The following is a 19,876-nucleotide window of genomic DNA, read 5'->3' as shown; positions in this document are numbered from 1 at the left end:
GCGGGGGCCACGGTGATGGAGACATTCGTGTTGCAGGTGCTTGAGAAGGCAAATAATTTGTACTCCAGTTTCTGATGCTTCATGCATGCACACTTTAAACACCATGGTGTTAGTAGTTTAACTTTTTTCTTACTGATGGAATAATTTATTTCACCCAACATTTTGTTAGTTCACCATCATCATCACTGGCTTTGGCCAATCCACTACTGGACAAACGCCTGCCCAAACCGCAGCCATCTCCCACGACCCTGCAATGTAACAATCTGCCTAATTTTCTCAGTTATGCTTAAATAAAATTTAAACAGCTATAACAAGTTAACCCGCTAACCATCCTAATCCATCCGCATTCCTTCTGCCACCAAAAACCCTTAGATTTTTAACAGTGGCCTAACGGTTACCGAAAACCTGGCTGTGGACTGGATTGGCAAGAATCTTTACTGGCTGGACTTTGTGCTGGAGACGATCGGGGTGTCGCGACTGGACGGCAGCCACCGCACGGTGCTCATCAGCACGAACGTCACCAACCCTCGCGGCCTCGTGCTGGACCCCCGTGACGGGTGAGCCCCTTCTCTGGAGAGACACGCGGGACCGGGCGCTGATGAACTATTTAAATGTATTTAATATGCACACATGCCAAGACTGGGCCTGTGGTTTTGTGTCCAGCTGCCCACATTTCCGCAGCCACCTTTGAGAGATATACGTCGAAATGAATTTGGTTTAAATCTGGTTTGGCAGATCAACGGCTGGTGTGTTGTGCCTCACGTGTGTTCCCATCGGCGCAGCTCACGCACAATGTTTTGGACGGACTGGGGCAAGAATCCGCGGATCGAGCGAGCCGGCATGGACGGCCGCTTGCGCAGAACGATCGTGAGCAGCAAGTTGTACTGGCCCAACGGGCTGGCTATTGACTACGCCACAAATTTGCTCTACTTCGCCGATGCACGCCTGGACTTCATTGATTTCTGCGACTTCAACGGACAGAACCGGCATCAGGTCCTCGCCAGCGACTTGGTGAGCACCGGGGACTGCGGAGGGCTCACACTGGAAGAGAAACTTCAATTCGGTTGACACACTCACTCAGTAATCCTCACGTGGTAATCATAATGAGGGTCATACAATGGCTCGAGGTAAGGCGTTATTATTCTTTGATTTCCATGGGGGGGGGGAGGATTGCTTTAAAAGCAGTTATAACTACATATTTTAAAAACCCATCATTTGAATATTAAATGTTTGAAGAATAGTGAAAGCCAAACAAGCCTTTAGCAGAATAGGTCAAATTATGAACTCTCGCTAATTACACTCTACTATGAATTACATTTTTATTTTGACAAAAATAGCCAGATATATAGACTTTGAGTAAAATAAGCAAGCCATTACTTAATATCGTAATTTTACTCTTAAACACCTAAGCATGGGAAAACAATCACAGTATAATTTGAATGGATACAACACTAAAGTATAATTCATATTCTCTTAAGATGCAAATAAACAGTGTCAAACTATTATGCTATGCTCATTTCTTTCAACAGTTTAGCTAACAAAACAATATGAACACAATGGAATGGCGTTTAATCATGAGTATATTTTCTGACTCAGATCCTGCAGCATCCCCATGCCATCACCATCTTTGAGGACTTTATGTACTGGACCGACCGTTCTACCAACCGCGTGATGCGAGCCAACAAGTGGCATGGCGGCAACCAGTCGACAATGATCTACAACCTACAGCAGCCCATGGGGCTGGTGGCCAGCCACTCCGTCAGACAACCCACAGGTGGGTTCTTCTTGTCGTTTTGGTTTTAATTCGGGTGAACGAGAATTGAGATACATTCCCGTTTTTTTGTTGCAAGGGGGATTTGCATGAGGATTTGCATGAGTTGTTGTGAGTAATTACCAATTTTTGGAGTATGGGCTGCATATAATGGTTTTCGATTAAAAGAAATGGCTCCGCCACCTTCAATATCCACATGAAAGCACCGCTGGGCAGCCACAGGCATCGAGCCATCAGATTTTTACAAACCAGTTGGGGGATCACTGCGCCATCCCATGAGGTTATTCAGTTATCTATTCTCGACGTGTAATTCCAAAATGTTTCGTTTTATTCACTGTTTAATTGCGTGCCTTGTTTTTCTTTTTTCAAATCTGGGCATATATACGATTCAACAAAAAATTATAATTGGCCAAATTGTGTGGCTGCAGCCACACTCAAATTGTGTGGCTGTTTTAACACATTTTCCGTTGGTGTCTATGTGATAGCTACGAACCCCTGTTTGGGCCAGCCCTGCAGCCACTTGTGTCTGCTCTCGCCGATCACACCCCTCTTCTACTCATGCGCCTGCCCCTCGGGGTGGAACCTCGGGCCAGACGGCCGCACCTGCCAGAAGGGTACGTGGCAGAACATGTGGCTAAAAACACAGGGGAGTCCTAACACAAATAACCCTTCAGGGCACTTGTGGCCTTCAAAATTGAATCGTTACATATTGTGTTAAGCACATTCTGATGTTACACATTGATTTATATAATTGATGCTGTTCTCACGGAAGTGATGACACCTTTATGCACAAACGAAATTTAATGCTGCGAGCTTGCGTCTGTGTGTGAATGTATAGAGGATCGGCCATTCCTCATTGTGGTGAGGAGCAGCATCATCTTTGGCATCTCACTGGATCCCAACCAGACAAGCAACGATGCCATGGTGCCCATCGCTGGAATCAGCAATGGCTACGATGTTGACTTTGATGACCGCGACCAGTTCATCTACTGGGTGGAGAATCCTGTGAGTCGCTGGCTTCATTCCGCGGAACCTCTCAGCAGACACACACTCTTTTGTGCATACTGCAAGACCTGTTGACAAACATGCGTATAAAGTTTAATTGGCTGCAAATTTAGCAATCCAATTTACGAGCTTCTGATATATTCGCGTCCTGATTCTCCATTGCGATGTGTTGCATCCATTCATTTCAGGGGTCGATTCACCGGGTGAAGACGGATGGGACAAACAGGACAGAGTTTGCTCCGTCAGCCATCCTCGGCGCCCCATCGGGCTTGGCCATTGACTGGATAAGCCGAAATCTTTACTACACCAACCCTCGCTCACAGACCATTGAGGTGAGGAGCACGGTGATGCATGTGCCATTAATGAGCAAGCTTGCAAGAGATGTTTCGCATGGCTGCACAAAGTGATCGATAACACTTTTTTCACTGAACCAGAAAGTGATTATTTATTTCTATTTAAAAAAATATAAATTTGCAGCAATTAAACAGCCACGTTTTTTCCCCCACACCATCAGGTGATAAAGATGGATGGAGTGCAAAACTACCGGAAAACAATTATTGGTAACAACGGACAGACAACAGGAGTCGGATACCCAGTGGGAATTGCTCTCGATCCATCTCGCGGGTACGGACATGCACACTGAAAATTATTATCTTATAATGTCAACCATAACTCTTAGGTTTCTTTCTGCATACAGCCAAAATTCATGTTTTACAGATTTAGCATTTTCACCTTGCCGAAGTTTTTTTTCCTACACAGACTGTAATGCCCTAGTGTGGTGTGAAGTTTGCAGCAGAGTTGAAAGATGTAACCACATTATCACTTTATCATGGCATGGTCAAGTGGTTATGACATTTGCCACTTGTGGCAAAGGCTTCTGATTCGTGCCCGGTGAGGCCTCCCTGGTGTACTCGCCAGTTACCTCATACTTGGCAAAGGCACATAGCAACATCCCTGCCTTTTGTACGGCTACTGCAAACTGTAATTATCTGTGAAACACACGGGGCCTTTGTTATCACCTTGCACTATACAAAGCATTTTTGCGACACCCAACGTACGAATTAATTGAATGGATTTGATCACTACTGTTTTAGGAGGCTGTATTGGACAGACCATGGCTCCGACAGTGGGGTCCCTGCAAAGGTCGCCGCTGCTGACATGGACGGCTCAAACCCCACGGTTCTGTTCAGCGGCAACATGGATCACGTGGACTTCATCACGCTCGACACGCGGGAGCAAAAGCTGTACTGGGCAGTGGCTGGCACCGGCGTGGTATAATTGGCTTTTCAAAATAATTTTTTTTCCTACACAGGCTTTGTGTAGCCTATAAAAGTGTCCTGTATTGGCACAAATTCAATACAGTTGTTTTCATGGATTGAAATACTATTGTATATGTTTTCGCAGTTGTGGTGTATAGCTCTCAGATGTGTTTTTATGTTGTGCCGCATGATGTTCGGTATCAGAAATGTTATTTGCTATTAAGAAGTTCCTACTTAGCATATGCAGCAAAACGTCGGACATCATGCTGTACATTGTGCAGCACAACCCAAAAGCACACAGAAGAGATACATTTTTATGCTATTATTTAATTTCTTCAAAGTTTGATGAAATAATAATCTCATGTCTTGTATTTTTTAATTACATTAAAAAATGTATCAAGTAAAGTATAATTTTTGAGAATGTCAAAGATTAGAATTTTCTTTTTCCTATAACATTATCATATAAATAAATTGGAGCAAACAATTATATCTAAAATATGAAACATATTAGTTTAATTTCAGGATAACTCAAATGTCTTACATGACATCCCATCCAAGCTTTGACGTAGTTTAGCCAAGGGAACCCCCGATGGCAGCAGTCCCTGTGCGGCACAAGGTGAATGCAGCTCCGGCCTGCAAATGGGCTCTAGTCTGCCAGTTGGTGGCGATGTATCTACGTAGCTTTTCCCAATTCAGACATTTGTGAGAAATCTATTATAAAAGCCTGGCTTTCAATTTGTACGTTTACCAAATTATAAGAGCCTTCTGAACCAGTATGATCAATCTAATTATTGTTTCATCAATTATATTTTCATCCATTATCCAGAAATACTAAATTTTCCATTTATTGAGCATTTATATAACGTTTTGATAGTTGTGGTCATGGATGGAGGGTGAAATAAAGAATATCTAATGAACTTTGAGGTACAACTCAGTAGTATCTGCACATATTGGCAAGGGGGGGGTGCGAGAAGAGGACATCAGTGGGGGCGATGGGCGAGTGGCGTAGCACTGAGAAGCCCTCCGGAGGAGTTGGAATAAGGCGGCCACACATGCCGCCGAAAATTCTAGTTTTACTAAATTTGCCTATGTTACTGGTTTGCAACTTCACCCACCTCTCTTCGTTCCTCACCTCCCCACTCCCTGCAGATTGAGCGTGGCGACATCACAGGACTCAACCGCATCACGGTGGTGCAGCACCTGTCACACCCGTGGGGCGTGGCCGTGCACGAGAGCCACCTCTACTACACCGACTTTGACTACGAGGTGGTGGAGCGCGTGGGCAAGGACGGCTCCACGCCTGTCCTCATGCGCTCCAACATTCCGGGCCTCAAGTGCCTCAAAGTGCATTTCCGTGACAGTGAGAGCCAGCACCGGCGAACACAGACACACACACAGCATTCCCCATCTCCGATTTGCACGGTTGGTTATGTACGGTGCGAAAGAAGTTCAACATACATTCTTACACCTTGAATCCTCAAAAAAGAGAAAGATCCCCCGTATAGCCTTAATAGACTGTTTGGGCCAAGTAATGTTAGCGAGCAACTATGAAGGCTGGCCCGGCACATGAGGGCGTGGGTGGCCAGCAATATAACCACACGCATTGAAGTTGCAAAAAAATAAAGACACACACACCTTCCATAACACACACCCACCCACCTTAGAGGTGTAACACCAGTGTCAATTTAGTCTGCATTTTTGGTTCTGTCTAAATTAATTCCACACATTAAGATTTGACTCAACTGCCATCGACTAGACTAACACTAAAATCCTGATTAATTAACAGTGTACGACACCCACACAGCTTGAAAAACTGTTCACAGTATCGTTAAAGCACTTGAGTTCATTACTTCACTGTATAGGTCTTTTGAATGCAAAAAACTCATCATAGGTTTCAGATTTCCCTCTGATACAAAAGTTAAACTTTTCGTTCCTGATCTTTGTTGTTTCCTTTATCTTCACAAGATTATCTTCTTCAGAAATGTCTTTTGCAGAAGCTACTTTTGTTCAACTTTAAGTTTCTTCAAACGTAAAACACAGCCGCAGCACTTTATGTTTTATTTTACTGAATTGCTTCATCATGGTATGCATTTAATAAGTACCTTAGAATGTATTAGTATTCAGTCAGGCTTTTGGCTTCATCGCAATGTTCTTTGAACTCTGACCCCTGCTTTTATTTCTCTCCTTCACAGCCTCGTCGGGCACAACCAACGCCTGCAGCAGTGGCAATGGCGGCTGTCAGCAGCTGTGTTTGCCACGGCCAAATGCCCAGCGTGCTTGTGGCTGCTCTACAGGTTTCCAGCTGGCACCTGACCAGATCTCTTGCCAGCTCTACGAATCATTCGTCATTGTCTCCCAACTCGGCGCCATTCGTGGATTTCACATCAACAGCACTGACCACTCGGAGGCTATGGTGCCCGTAGCTGGAACAGGTCAGCGTGAATGATTAGCGAATACTATGGGCTGTGACTATCCCTACCATGTGTTTCATTTTGCATTATTATAAATGATATTATTGCACTCTGATACATTTTTTGGTCGCATAATGTCTTCTTTGAACCAAAGTTCCCACCTCCGATTAGCACAGTTGGGTACGTACGGTGCAATAGAAGTTCAATAAACATACATACAGGAAGAAGCTCCGAGAGCATGGAGAGAAATTTCAGGCATTGTGCCCAACGGCACGGAATACAACCTGAAAAAACATTGGAGAGCTGTGTAGCACAACTGCAAAACCCTACAAAGTAGAATACCTTTATTATTCCTTGTCATTTAAACATTCATGGGTTATGTTTGTGATGTTGCAATTACCAGTAGGTGAGGATTTCTAGGCGTTGTTTACACCATTGATGTATGAGCTCTTCAATGAGGCTATGCCTGCTAAAGCGGAGGTCTGTTGCATTGTTCGTGAATAGGCCGCAACGCGCTGCATGTGGACGTCCATATGCCATCGGGCTTCCTCTACTGGTGTGACCACGGCTCAGTGTCTGCCTACAGAGGAATCCGCCGCATCAAACCGGATGGATCCGGCTTTCAGACCGTTGTCTTCAGCGGCATCGGGCCCAGCGGGGTGGCAGGCATTGCTGTGGACTGGGTGGCAGGTCAGAGAATGCCTTTACTTTGAACACACACAATCGTTGCTCCCTCAAAAGGGCAAAGTGTTGTGAATAGAAGTAATTGTATACAGTAAAACCTTGGATTGCGAGCATAATTCGTTCCGGAAACGTGTTTGTAATCCAAAGCACTCGTATATCAAAGCACTCGTATATCAGTTGTGATCACGTGACGCTCGGCAGACAAAGCGTATACGTACTACTCGAATTGCAAGACCTCGCTCGTTTATCAAATTAATATTTATTTAAAAAATTTGCTCGTCTTGCAACACACTCGCAGACCAAGTTACTCGCAATCCAATGTTTTACTATATATTAATAAAAAATAGGTTTTCATAGCTTTTCTGCAGATTGCCTGTTTCCAATCAGTTTGTTAAATTCAGCATACAAGTTGTACGTTTACATGAAGATCAGTTGTAAAATTTTCTAAAAGTTATGAAGATCAATAATGAAGAGTGGGCGATTTCGGATGCCTCGCTGAATGCACCGCACACTGCCAACGTGACGCAGGAAACCTCTACTTCACCAACGTCTTCTCGTCGGAGACCCACCTGGAGGTGCAGCGTCTGGACACGTCCTTCCGGCGCGTGCTCTTCAAGACGAGTGTGGACCAGCCGCGCCACCTCGCCGTAGACCCACGCGCACGCTTCCTCTTCTGGGTGGACGCCGGTCAGCGGCCCAAGATCGAGCGAGCCTTCCTGGATGGCACCAACCGCTCGGTGGTGCTGGATGTGGGCCTCCTCTCGCCCCGTAGCCTCACCATCGACCGCGCCACCGACTGGGTGTACTGGGCGGACGACGGGCTCGACCGCATCGGGCGGTTGGCTCCTGATGGCAGCACGTGGCAGGTGGTGAGAGAGGGCCGTGGCTACCCGGCCCCCTATGGCCTGGCGATCTACGGCAGCAACTTGATCTGGGTCGACCGAAACTTGCGCAAGGTATCTGTGGTTCAGCCTTCCGTTGTTAATGTGCAATTTCTATTAAGAAATAGAGCCGTAGTGTAATTACAGTTATATTTTTGTGGGTTATTTTAGCATATGTTTTTTAAGGGCATTTGAAGTTCATATTTAGAGTTTTAGACAAAAAATAAGTTAGTGGCTACCACTAAATGGAGCATGTGGAGGTGCTCTTCTTCTATGTACAGCCACTGTTGACTTCCCCTCAATGTGTTACTCACTTTATCGACTACGGAGGGATATAACACCAAATCGACGCCAAAACTAAATTTAACTCGGAGCTTTCCAATTGCAATTGGCACAGTCCACTGATGCACTACATGGCTCATTCTCATTTAAAATGATAAAATACATATTGGTGTGACACTTGTTATACTCATTATTCATCTAGGACTGGAAAAGTGACGTGGTTTTTTTGCCTTCATTTTGGGTGAAAGGCTTTAGGAAAAAAAATCTGGATGTTTTGGCCCTCCTGTGAAACTGTTTTCCCCCTGCTGGGTCCTTCACAGGTGCTGCAGGCCAGCAAGGAGCCACAGGCCTCTCCACCGCCACCAGAGGTGATTCGCGACAACCTGGGCACACTGCGTGACGTCACCATCTTCGACCCACGTGTGCAGCCCACAGCTCCCGAGCTCATTAACTTCAATCCATGCCAGCTGAACAACGGCGGCTGCCAGCAGTTCTGCTTCGCCCTGCCCAATGTCACGACAGCCACGTGCGCCTGCGGTCACGGAGAGCTGGGCTCGGACCGAGTGAGCTGTGTGATGCCCTCCGACGAGTACCTCGTGTTTGTTACGGAAGACTCCATCCGCAGCATGCGCCTCGACCCAGAGGTAATGACCCCGCTCAGGCTCACTGTGTGAGCAGCAGCAGTGGGCACGATCATAAGCCGATGGGTGCTCCGTGACTGATGATAGGTGCTGAGGAATGCCTGGCTTTGGACAAGATAATTATGTTCTAAATATAAAATAATGATTTTATTTTAAAACGTGTTTTCATGTAAATTGAATTGTTTGTATGGTGTTCATATTTAATACTCTAGTCAATAATACATGTGCATGGATTTCATGTTCATGAATTTAAATGAAGGCTGCAGATACCTCATATCTATGCGCAGGTTTTTGTCTCTGTTGCTGTTGGTATTTCTTAAATAGGTACAGTTAGTGGTCTCATAATTATCCTTGACTTATCCATTGCTGAATGAAGGCCTATTCATGACATCACCATCCATCACGATGCCACAATGCCACAACTCATCTCACTCCTGCCCTTGAAGTGGTCTCATTTCTCCGTTTTTCTTTTGGAGATGTCCCCACCTTTGATTCATTCCACACAAATCTCATCCATTGACCGTCTTCCCTTCTAGCAATGTGTCCTGCCAAAGGTCACTTTATGAATAGTCAATCTGAAATCTCTAATGTGCATTTGTTCTCTGATCCATGAGATCTTCTTTTTGTGTCTCAGTGTCATTCAGGGGCATGCATATCTTCGTGCTTTATTTTGTGTGCATGTTTCCAATCCATCTCAAAGTAGATAAAATACACTGAAAACGTTCCTCTTTAGGCACATAGATAACACTGTAATATTTTGTTATCGTACTATATTTGTACAAAAAGACAGTGATTAAACATAAACTTTACATTAGAAAGGTACTACATTGATCTCATTATATTGATCTACCTAATATACTCTCATGTACAATATATGATGACCAGATTCTCCCAATTACAGCTTCTACCGTGGATCTCAAAAAACACAAGAGCTGCCACTGCACAAAGAAATTGGACCTTAAATCAACGAATGTGTTTGCCTGCAACAACAACTGCGATAACGAGCGTTTGATTTTTTTTCGCCAATCCCAGGACCACAGCCTGCCCATCCCAACCGCACAAGTGTCACGAGTGGCAGTGGCGCTGGACTTTGACATCGCAGATGGGCGAGTGTACTTCACGCAGAGCATGGGTCTGGCTCGCAGCCGAATCAGCTTCTTCAGTCTGAGTTCCCCCTCCTCTGTCACCGTAATTGCCAGCGGTATGGCATCTCAACACACATACACTCCCACCAATACCTTATCACTGCCATTGTGGAATGCCATACCAACCCACTTCCACCTTGTAAGTGTCAGTGTGGTATAGCACTCAGGCCCACATCCAGCCTCGATGTACTTTATCACTGTCATTGTGGAATACCAACTGAACCCAGAGAAGCATCTAGCCCATCCATACCTTATCATAATGAATTTAAACATGTATTTTATAAAGTCCCATTCCAACAGTTATAGCTTAACAGAAACAAAAACTTCAATGCCATTGCACATGGAAATATATCTTTAGTTGAAAACATGAAAAATAAAATTTAAAAAAATACAACATTCGAAATTGTCAAATATCCGAATTGGTTTTTCATTTCATGAAATAAGTTTGAATAGAATTATATTTAGCATGACATGGTTCATGGCATTGGCCTTAAAACATTCTGAAACTGTACAATTTCAGTGATGTCATGAGTATTAACCAACAGGCCAAATTATGCAGAAGTTTACCCTCTGCATAATTTTACATTTGAATGCAATGCATTTTGTTCACATTCACTCAGTTCTTGGAGTTATACAACATTCCCATCAAGTAACAAAAACAAATATTTACTTATATTCTTTAACAGACTGTTGGGGCAAGTGATGTTAGCCAGCTGCTATGAAGGCCAGAACAGTACACACGGGGGTGGGGAGCCAGCACCACGCGCGACCACGTTTGTCTTCCCAGTGGTGATGTTTTATTCACCACACCAGGTACTGAATTGAGGCTGAGTCGACCTAGGGGAGGCCTAAGACCGGTTCAGATAATCGTCTCTGGTATTGGCCGTGAGCAGTAACCGCTGCGTCACTGCTCCCATCCACTCGCCACCGACATACACACACACAAACGCATTTGTCCACATGGCGCATTTCCCTTACCAGATCTGGGTTCCCCTGACGGGATCGCGTTCGACTGGATCAATCGGCGCATCTACTACAGCGACCACGCCAACCAAACCATCGGCTCCATGGGGCTGGACGGCGGCAACCGCACAGTGGTGGCGCTCGTGCCGCGGCCGCGTGCCATCATGCTGGACCCGTGCAAGGGGTGAGCGCTCTCGTCTCGCTGCCTCCAACGGTGCACTTCATTCGCCACCAGCTTTCGTCAGCGCGCGGAATGGCGTAGCTGTTGAGTGCGCAGGCAGCGCGACTGCACCGGGGCCCGCAAAAGCGGGAGGGGCCCAGGTGCCGGGCTTACGGAGAAGAGGGTGAAAATTGGACGGGGGGCCACGTTTCTTTTGTTGAGCCATCGAACAAAGATGGTCACTGCATCGCGAGCGTTCAGATGTGCTTCTGCGGCCGTCTGGAATGCTCTTCTTTAGGTTATTAGGAAGCCATAGGAGCAATGCACCTTTATATCTAGATTGAAAACTCATTTGTTAAGAACTGCTTTTTGTGTTTAGTTTGTTGTCCTTCCCCCACACCTCCGATTAGCATGGTTGGGTACATACAATGCGAAATAAGTTTAAAATACATACATACGTGCTGCACCAATGAAAACCACCCGTGTTTACCCCGACATTTCAAGAGCAAATTTAAATCCTGGTTGTCAGTAAGGGCTTACATAAAAGACAGCCAAGCATTAGCGTCTCCATTAGTTAGAACACGCCATCGATTGGACATGCTGCTCTCCCTTTGCTAAACACCTTTTGTCGCTACATTATCCAGATACTGGCAAAACATTTGACGCGTTCGGTTGAATACTCTGCTCCAAGTGAGTATCCAAAGAAGAAGAAATGAGTGCCATGTTTCACAATGTGTCATTGGTTTCCTCTGACAAAATGTTCTTTCATCAGTTACATGTACTGGACAGACTGGAGTGTCAATGCCAAGATTGAAAGGGCCACGCTGGGTGGAAACTTCCGAGTTCCAATCATCAACAGTAGCCTTGTGTGGCCCAATGGACTCACACTCGACTACTCAGAAAACATGCTGTACTGGGCTGATGCTTACAGGTAGATATATTTTATAAAAGTTCCACCATTGTTATATCTTATCTGTATTAATTGATGAGCTATCGATTCATTAATCTATTGTCCTTCATTGTTATTTTTTACAATGAAACCACATCCAAACATTTTTTAGATGGCGATTTTATGGATAATATAATAACCTTGTGATAAAATCAATTGAAGGAGCAGAATTCCACGACGAGCATATTTTGTTGTTTAGCTATCGAATGTTTTTTTTGTTATTTTGGCGTTGTACTGTATGTTGTTCGTCACAATGTTCTGACCTTTTGCTCCATGTGCGGGGACCTACTCAGAGCGAGCGAAATCAGTTTGCGTCGCCTCGTATTGTGGTGTAACATTACCTGGCGCCGTCCAAATCTGCCACAGGCAGAAGATCGAACGGTCCACGCTGACCGGCGACAGGCGTGAGGTGATCGTCAGCGTGGCCGTGTACCCCTTCGCCCTGACCATACACGAGCAGCACGTTTACTGGACGGACTGGAACACTAAGAGTGTGTACCGTGCCACCAAGGACGACGGCGCGGACCAGGTGGTCATGATCCAGAACCTGCCCTACCGGCCCATGGACATTCACATACTGACGGCCAGCAAGCAGCAGCGTTGCTCAAACCCATGCAACCAGTTCAACGGCGGCTGCAGCCACATCTGTGTGCCAGGTGCTCGAGCCGTTAATTCGTGCCCTCATGAGATTCGTTGTATTTCTTCTTTTCGTGCCATCGCTGTGGTGGCAATCGCAGGGAAATTATGCTTCGTGGGGAACTGCTGAGGGCGCATATCACGTGGCTCTTTCAGTGTTTATAGTGCTCACTTGCATCCACACTGATCAAATCAGATGAGGCAAAGCTAACAGCTCGTTTCCATTCATACCTTGAAGAACTTCCAAAAACCAGCAACCGCATTCACAGCAGCAGCTGTAGCCCTGACGTTCTCTCTAGGTGTCATGATGCCCAAACCAAAACCAAAGTCTGCCTAACTTGAAGATGTATTTTCGCAAACTATGCCCAAATCATAGCTCTCTCCTCCAAGTGAGATGTGCTTATCGAAGGAGTTGCTCAGCATTTCTGTTGCGCGTAGTCACTTTAAGATGTTGTTTGTTCATGTTTTGTTTGTTGCGGTTGCACCCGAGTCAAGAGCCGCATGGCTCACAGGGCTATCGATAATAAATGAAACTGAAACTGATGCTCGCGGGGCGGTCTTATTGGCCGCTTAGCACGTGTGGATGCACCAATCAGATACGCCTCTTTGGGACCGTTGGACGCTCGTGGGCAGTCTAAATTTGCCCCTTCACTCCATGTACGATAATCTCTGCACCTGAAACCATCATCGAATTGTCTTTTTTTTACCGATAGCCCCGTGTAATGAAAGTTCAGCACACTTAACGCTCACGTCCAATTTTACGCCCGCTTTGCGAATGCGCCCAGGTCCCAGTGGCGTGGAGTGCCAGTGCCCTGCACAGGGCCGTTGGTACCTGGCCAACGGCGGCAAGGACTGCATCGACGACAACGGGCAGCAGTGTGCCACCAGCCAATTCACGTGCCTCAATGGCCGCTGCATTCCATCCCGCAACAAGTGCGACAACCGGGACAACTGCCGTGACGGCAGCGATGAGCTCGAGAGGGTCTGCGGTGAGTTTGTGCTGCCAAGCACGGGTTTCCCTCGCACATCCGATGAATTATCACTTTACTACGTACGGTGTGAAAGAAGTTCAATATGCATATATACATTTATGGGGGTTCGATTTGTACGATTTCGCGTAGATACGGCAAACCTATTTCTACCCAACATTCATCATATGCGGTTTTAATTCACTCATGTGAGGCTATGCGGTCTGAAGTGGGACAAGATTGTGAGTGTGTGTATTGTGAGTGTGTATTGTGTGTATTGTGTGTGTGTATTGTTTGTGTGTATTGTGTGTGTGTATTGTGTGTGTGTGTGTTGTGTGTGTGTATTGCGAGTGTTTGTATTGTGTGTGTATTGCAAGTGTGTGTGTGTGTGTATATTGTGTGCGCTACTCAGCAGGCAGCTGTCTCGTGCAGTTTCGCTTTTTGCGCCCTTTTTTTTGCAACGCATCTACTGCATGAAGCGAGGAAAAACCTGTATAATTTAGCTTCCGTTATTCGGACTGTCTGCCCTGGTGTGTCATGGTTAGCACACTGACTTCTAGAGTAATCTAGGGAACATCGACAGCTGGTACAATGGGCACGTTTCTAAGATCCCACGCCCCCACCGTGTGTGGCGGCGCTAAGTGTTGCGTACTCCCACCTCAGCCAAAACGTCTGTCCAGTGTGAAAGAGTCGATCAGATTACCTGAGAGAGAGGGGCTTTCAAGAGCTTCCTGTAGAGGAGGCCTTTCTTCCAGCAGTGGTGTGAGCGAGCAATTGCAAGGCTGTACCTTTACCTCGTTTCGCCACTGCATCATCCACGCAATTCACCACTCTACATGACGATCCCTGCATGATAGGCGTAGCTGCTACATGTCGTGGTAGGTTAAGCAAGAACGAAAAATGGATTTCGGAATGTGTGGCATTTATGCTTCTGTCCATGGAAGTATTTATTTAGCAATGATAACGTTACATTTCTAGACGTACAACTTGACAACGTCACAGAGATTCCACGATGTCATCACCTTGGCCAATGAGCTCAATCCTTTTTGCACTGGCTTTTAAGTTTTGGGCAACCCTTTGATGAATGAACGACTATAAGTTAACTCCCTAATAGCGACACAACGCTTATCCTGTATGTATGTTGAACTTCTTTCGCACCATACTAGGCAGCTGTGCTATTTGGAGGTGCTAATCATGACCCCCACTCCCTTACAGTTACAGACAGAAGGACAGAGCTAATGCATTGAGGCTTTCAAGATTTTGTAGTCGTAAAGCATTCCCCAAAAAAAAAACTAGGAGTCAACATAAACAGTTGCAGACGACGCCTTTGCAAAATTGCACGTATGCACACATGTTGAACTTCTTTCGCACCGTACGTAGCCGACCGCGCTCCTCACCAGTGCTCCCCTTCGCCCCCCGCAGCTTTCCACACGTGCGAGCCCACCGACTTCACGTGCCGCAACGGGCGCTGCGTGCGCTACGGCTACCGCTGCGACCACACCAACGATTGCGGGGACAGCAGCGACGAGGAGGGGTGCACCTTCCGCACCTGCGACCCGGCCGCCGAGTTCGCCTGCACCAACGGGCGCTGCATCGCCCGCTCCCAAGTCTGCAACGGCGTCAACAACTGCCGCGACAACGCCACGTCGGACGAGCAGCACTGCCGTGAGAATCCGCTGCTTGTTGGGCCCCCCCCCCTCCCCCCCCTTTAACTCGTCAGGAGGTGAAAGTTCAACTGGCAACCTTGGCTCTGAGCGGAAAATGTTTGTGAGCGTCACGTTGCCGTGAGAAAATAAAATATTGGTACCACGTTATCCGCGGTGTACTCTGTATCTGTACGCATAAAATTACTAAGATGCGGGTCTGTCACCTTTGTGTCCAAATTATGAACAGCTCTGATAACAAGGATGTATTCAGTATGAAAGAGGTGAAGTTTTAAAGTCCCGTGAAAAAAATTTATATTTCCCTTTCAGCTTTGGTAAAATATATATATATATAGTGAGGATACAGGTTCTACTGAAAATTTTATTTTTGGTGCCTTTTAACATTTTGGAAACTCGAATTCTATGACAGTGACTTATCATGTCGACATTTATAGCCGCCAAATACTCTAAACGCATGTTTCATCTCTTCAATAACGAATGTGATGTTCCCTCCCCAGCTGAGCGTACCTGCCGGCCAGGCCTCCTCAGGTGCCTGACGACTAACATCTGCGTACCTCGACATTACCTCTGCGATGGCGATAACGACTGTGGCGACAACAGCGACGAAAACCCCATCTTCTGCCGTACGCTGCCCTGTGTATTCCATTGCGACGATGACACCACACGCGAGAGCGTTCACTTTTCTCTGTATTTCAATGGATATACAGTACTGCAATTTTGTGGGAGTGGAGTGGTGGCGCAGCGGTTAGCGCACTGCACATTAAACACGACGATTTGAGGTATTGGCCATGGGTAATGTCAGTGCTGAGTGATATCTGAACTGGTCCTGGGCCTACCCCTTTACCACTCCACACTAACGAGTATAGCCAAATAACATCTCTTATCTAGCGGTGGATCGACAAGGGGCTGTATGTTAATTGAATGTTATCATCAATTATTTGAATTTGTTGCGAATGCCACAAATGTTACTAAATTACCATATTGTACCCTGGATAGAAACGTCACAGGAAACTTGGAAACATGAACACACAAAATAATTCCTGTACGTAAGCTATTTAATGCGTAACATTTTCCACGATACGTTTTCCTCGGCCGAGCTTGACTTGCAGATGCCGCGCATGTCCTGTTGGGTGGCAGATTCCGTGTCATGCAGCGCCAATGAGTTCCGCTGTGGAAACGGCCAGTGCATCCCCCTCGCGTGGGTGTGCAACAGTGAGCAGGACTGCACGGACAACGCAGATGAGCCCTCCTCCTGCTGTGAGTGCGACCATTAGCACAGAACTGTACAAGTCAGAGAGTTTGACAACAGCACAAAATTGCATATCCGACCGTCACATATCCGGCCCTGAACTCATGCAGTATTTGTGCACGGTGTAACTGTCATTCTTTGTAGATGCTTACATATCAGGCCTGTTCACATATTCGCCTATACCTCAGTCCCCAGAGAGTCGGATATGTGACGTACTGCATTTAGAATGTGTATTCACGTGTGGTCAGAGCAGTGATGCATTAGTTAGCGCCACGTGCTTAGAACCCAAAAATTAGAGTTTGATTCCTGGCATCAGTGATGAGTGATATCTGTATTGGTATTGTCCCTTCCCTTTCCCCAACCCATACTGACCGGCATGGTGAAGTATGGTCAAACAACACATTACCTCTGGGTGCCTTGACAAAGGAACATTACTCTTTGGTTCTTTCGGTAAAGTCACGTAGGTAGAAAACATTAAATAAAAATAATAGATCACGACGTTTCGATCGCAACACAAGCAACTGTCATCAGGTGTGAAACAAACACAGCAGGAGGACTGCTGACGTAGGTCAGCAGTCCTCCTGATTTTTTTATTACTTATGCCATTGAAAAGTATAATTTTTTAAACCCTCATTTTCATTATATGTACACAATATGTAAAAAAAATTTCATTGCCACTGGCAGAATGTTTTATTGCAAAATGTAAAATGTCAACCTAATCTGGATTTATAATATAACTGCAACTGAAGATATCACTCAACAGGAGAGGGAACACCAGCGTGGTTGGGTGGCAGGTGATCAAAATTGGGGAACAAACAGCAGCATCATAATGCTGTGCCTATGACAATATAACCCAGAAACGGCCCAATCTTATCAGATCATAGAAGCTAATCAGGAACTGAGCCTGGATATTGCCTGCATGGGTGACCACAATGCACAAACAGGTTGCCATCGGGCTGTGGGATTACGTGGTAGGCGGCAGAGGGCATTGTAACAAAGCGAATGGTTCTACTTTGTTAATTGTTAATAAGCTTGCACACCCATGGTCCCCACCTTAACCAACCTGCACTCACCAACATGGTGAAGTATAATTAAATAGCTCCCCAGGACAAGCACAGCCCAGAGATGCCCTCATCGAGGAGCGTATTGACATGCTGCTACAAGGTAATCGTAACAACAAATTGTATGCAATATGGGCAATAGATAACAGGAAAATTATCTATGTTGACCTTTGCATAAGGATTGTTGTCATCAAACAAACAAACATAGTTTCCGCACAAAACAAAACACCGCCACAATCACAATGGCCTGACGCTTCAAAAAAACCCGTGTCCTCCCAGCGGACCCAAGACGCACCTGCCCCAGCACGCAGTTCACCTGCGACAGCGGGCGCTGCATCCCTGGAAGCTGGATCTGCGATGGCGACAACGACTGTGGCGACGGCAGCGACGAGGACGGGAGGCACGCGTGTGGTGCGCGCACGTGCGGCCCCGACGAGTTCACGTGCACCAACGCAAGCCCGCCGCGGCGGCGCTGCATTGAGCGCAGATTCGTGTGCGACGGCGACGCCGACTGCTCCGACGCACTCGACGAGCATCAGAACTGCACGCGGCGATCCTGCACGGGCAGCGAGTTCGCCTGCGACAATGGCCTCTGCGTGCACAGTCCATACCGGTAATGGACGGACTAAGCGCCGCCGTTGTCGTCGTTGTCAACGGTCGCGCGATTTTGATCGATTGCATGCGGTCCCGGCAAATGTTAAAACATTACGTCACCGTAAACAAAAGTTGACGCGTGACGGCAAGGAAGCGTAGCCCTGCGATTTCTCGCTTGAGACTCATTCCGACAAAAAGGGCCTCTCCTCGAGGGCAGCTCTGGAGGGGTATTTTGAGCCTCGTTGTCGACACCGGCCTAAAAGGGAAAAAAGAAAATCTACAAATAATCGTTCAGTTGCAAACTTTGCAGGAATTCACAGCCTCACGCCCCATGCCTCCAATGTGTAATTTCAGCTGCTGTGGCCACGTGAAGTTATCCCCGGCCACTAAACAATTTGTTGGACTCCGGTTGACAAACCCCAGAACTAGAGCACAGCTAAAAGTTGCTTCCCGGTCAAAGAGAACGACCCATGGTTTTTATTCCTATTTCGTGCAGGTGTGACAGGAGGAACGACTGCGGTGATGGGTCAGACGAGCGTGGTTGCACATACCCCACGTGCCGGCAGAACCAGTTCACCTGCGAGAACGGGCGCTGCATCCCGCGAATCTTTGCCTGCGATGGAGATAACGACTGTGGGGACGGATCTGATGAAGACACCCACTTGTGTCACCAGCCGCGCCCCACCTGCGCTCCGGGATTCTTTCAGTGCGGTGGGGGAGAGTGCATAGCCGTCCACCTGGTGTGCAACCAGGCCAACGACTGCGCAGATGGCAGCGACGAGAAGGGATGTGGTACGTGTACTCATTCCTATCAAGAAACGCTTTTTTGACCCACTTGTGATGATTGGTCCTGATAATGCTTTTAATTTAATTACATTGTAAGTGGGTTACAAAACAGCGAAATGTCTGTCTTTAAAGATTTTGTTTAATGTGAATTATATTGAGATGTAATGTTTGCAAACGCACACAACAATTGGCTTACCTTCATCAGTTTTTATTTACACAAAAGGTCTCTATGGGACACGAGATACCCATGCCCATAATCTCTATAATCTGAGAATTGTCGTCGCTTAATTGTAAATTGGGGCTTACCTTTACACCTGACGAATGTAGATGTCGATGTGTGGATTCATGGGATTTGCAACAACATACACAGGAGCTACAGTAATGTATACGTGCGAATGTAACAACGAACAAGAACACTCCTGTATATAAACTGTTTCAGACATAAATAAAAAGTGTACAAAATATGTTATTTAATAACACTATATTGTTTTATTCTTGGCTTTTGTCGTGCATTCTCTGTTCAGGCATTAATGAATGCCTCTACGCATCCATAAACCAGTGTGCCCACAATTGCACCAACACCCTCACGAGCTTCTACTGCTCCTGTTGGGCTGGCTTCCGGCTCATGGCGAATGGCAGGGCATGTGAGGACATTGACGAGTGTAACGAGACCCCGCAGGTAAGATGCCGTGGATGCAGAGATTGCTTCATTCATCACGTCTCCAAGCATGCTCTCTGTAATGCGAATGCAATGGAGTTCCAAATGC

The 19,876-nt window shown here is 46.3% G+C and overlaps 1 protein-coding gene across 3 annotated transcripts in view; it reads left to right on the top strand.

Annotated features, from left to right (window-relative positions):
• LRP2 (LDL receptor related protein 2) overlaps positions 1-19,876 on the top strand; it is a 98,474-nt gene that overhangs the window by 35,810 nt on the left and 42,788 nt on the right. For all 3 annotated transcript variants that reach the window (XR_013587442.1, XR_013587443.1, XM_078606807.1), the window contains exons 28-51: positions 373-557; positions 783-1,011; positions 1,597-1,774; positions 2,257-2,385; positions 2,610-2,776; positions 2,965-3,108; positions 3,291-3,400; positions 3,871-4,048; positions 5,185-5,395; positions 6,228-6,467; positions 6,951-7,136; positions 7,659-8,086; positions 8,614-8,937; positions 9,967-10,135; positions 11,061-11,226; positions 11,975-12,133; positions 12,518-12,807; positions 13,573-13,776; positions 15,178-15,420; positions 15,917-16,042; positions 16,557-16,676; positions 18,009-18,342; positions 18,820-19,115; positions 19,634-19,788. Coding sequence is in view for 1 of the 3 variants with exons in the window: in XM_078606807.1 (XP_078462933.1) it covers positions 373-557; positions 783-1,011; positions 1,597-1,774; positions 2,257-2,385; positions 2,610-2,776; positions 2,965-3,108; positions 3,291-3,400; positions 3,871-4,048; positions 5,185-5,395; positions 6,228-6,467; positions 6,951-7,136; positions 7,659-8,086; positions 8,614-8,937; positions 9,967-10,135; positions 11,061-11,226; positions 11,975-12,133; positions 12,518-12,807; positions 13,573-13,776; positions 15,178-15,420; positions 15,917-16,042; positions 16,557-16,676; positions 18,009-18,342; positions 18,820-19,115; positions 19,634-19,788 (4,971 nt within the window). In the remaining 2 variants the exon portion in view is untranslated. The remainder of the gene's footprint in view (positions 1-372; positions 558-782; positions 1,012-1,596; positions 1,775-2,256; positions 2,386-2,609; positions 2,777-2,964; positions 3,109-3,290; positions 3,401-3,870; positions 4,049-5,184; positions 5,396-6,227; positions 6,468-6,950; positions 7,137-7,658; positions 8,087-8,613; positions 8,938-9,966; positions 10,136-11,060; positions 11,227-11,974; positions 12,134-12,517; positions 12,808-13,572; positions 13,777-15,177; positions 15,421-15,916; positions 16,043-16,556; positions 16,677-18,008; positions 18,343-18,819; positions 19,116-19,633; positions 19,789-19,876) is intronic.

Source organism: Lampetra planeri, chromosome 2 (assembly GCF_965212315.1).
Source record: "Lampetra planeri chromosome 2, kcLamPlan1.2.h2, whole genome shotgun sequence".
NCBI classification, from domain to species: Eukaryota; Metazoa; Chordata; class Hyperoartia; order Petromyzontiformes; family Petromyzontidae; genus Lampetra; species Lampetra planeri.
Note: the sequence above shows the minus strand (reverse complement) of the source record. Positions and strands in the feature narration are given on the sequence as shown.